Source organism: Habropoda laboriosa, unplaced genomic scaffold (genome assembly GCF_001263275.1).
Source record: "Habropoda laboriosa isolate 0110345459 unplaced genomic scaffold, ASM126327v1 scaffold136, whole genome shotgun sequence".
Taxonomy (NCBI): Eukaryota; Metazoa; Arthropoda; class Insecta; order Hymenoptera; family Apidae; genus Habropoda; species Habropoda laboriosa.
Genome location: NW_017100245.1, coordinates 444,533 through 446,052, shown reverse-complemented (window position 1 = coordinate 446,052; position 1,520 = coordinate 444,533). Strand labels below are relative to the sequence as shown.

The following is a 1,520-nucleotide window of genomic DNA, read 5'->3' as shown; positions in this document are numbered from 1 at the left end:
ACCTATTAGCAATTCCAGTTTTGGCTTTAAGTGGTTGATAGTCAAAGATGGAAACACCAGTTGTTTCTGAACCAGTACCAGATGTAGTTGGTACTGCTATCAATGGTTTTAGTGGTACTACAACTGGTTTTCCTTTTCCAATAGGTGCATTCACATAATCTAGAAAGTCTGCTTCTAAATCAGAGCTATAAAGATTTGCTGCCTTACAAGTATCCATTACTGAACCACCACCTACCTGATGAAAAATTAATTTTTATAAAATATTTTATACTAAATACATTATTAAGTATATGTACATTATAGCAACGACTAATTTTATAAAGTATAAGATGCGTAAAAATAATTATTTCCTTAATTCTTTACTTTTGATGTCTCAATTTATGTTTAAAATATAAAATTAGTTTCTTCAATATAGTCAATTCACTTTCAATTAATGTTTACAATGTCTTTGTCCCTTACCGCTATGAAGGCATCGAATTTTCCAAGTTTAGCAAACTCAATAGCATCTTTGAGACTTTGTTCTGTAGGCTCTACACGAACATTATCATAAACTGTGGTTTGAATCCCAAATTTCGTAAGGCTATCCATTGCAGTTTTAACAGGTGGTAAATTTATTAAGTTTCGATCAGTCATTAAACATACATTTTTTGAACCAAAATTTTGCATATCCATACCCAATTCTCTCGTAACACCTACACCATAACGTACTGTAGAACAAGCCATCTGTAATTGTTTTTATTAAATAAAGTAATCACATTAATATGACTTATCAAGATCAAACAAATACACTAAGAAATAAAGTGTGCAAATTTCATTTCCACAAATTTTATTTTAGTATTATGTATTATGCTTTCCATTTAAAAAGATATAAGGCAAAAAACATAAATGAATAAAATTCATATTAAATGGATAAAAAAAGATCAGTTATAATATTTGTTAAGCATCCATTCCTCTAAGTTGTATGAATATTACATTATGAAGTATTCAAAGAATATAAATTCACATATACAAGATGTTTTGTTGTATATGGGAAGTACAGCAGGGGTAGATTAAAGACACTAAAATAAGAAAAAAAGTGCATGTAACTTGCTACATTTTTAAAACAAAATCATATCAGGCATATGTTTATATGAAATGTTTTTTCTTATTTTTATGTGCTGAATCCACACCTGTTGTATTTCCCACATACAATAAGACACCCTGTATATATAAATAAAATGTTGTTAAACAATCAACAAATATAAGTCATAACTTGAAAAATATTTGTTACTGATATAAGTTAATTAAAATGTTCCTTATAATTCACAATTATCTGATTTATGTCAAAATTGGTTTCATATACAATAAGACTCTTTTTTATTTTGAAAATACATGCCTCAAAGGCATATTCCTTTGTTGGTGTAGCATTAGCAACTGTACTCTGAACATTTCTTAATTCATGCCTAGTTGTTACTCCTGGATTCCCATGAGCTGGACATTTGCATCTACAAAGAATTTGTAAAATTAATAAAAAGGTCTTA

General features: G+C 28.4%; 1 protein-coding gene across 1 annotated transcript in view; it reads right to left on the bottom strand.

The window, feature by feature from the left end:
- The window catches only part of LOC108572143 (probable hydroxyacid-oxoacid transhydrogenase, mitochondrial), a 3,798-nt gene that overhangs the window by 1,900 nt on the left and 378 nt on the right, over window positions 1–1,520 (bottom strand). Inside the window, exons 2-4 of the mRNA XM_017934336.1 lie at window positions 1,376–1,484; window positions 460–723; window positions 3–235 (exon numbers count right to left, since the gene is read on the bottom strand). Coding sequence (XP_017789825.1) covers window positions 3–235; window positions 460–723; window positions 1,376–1,484 — 606 coding nt within the window. The remainder of the gene's footprint in view (window positions 1–2; window positions 236–459; window positions 724–1,375; window positions 1,485–1,520) is intronic.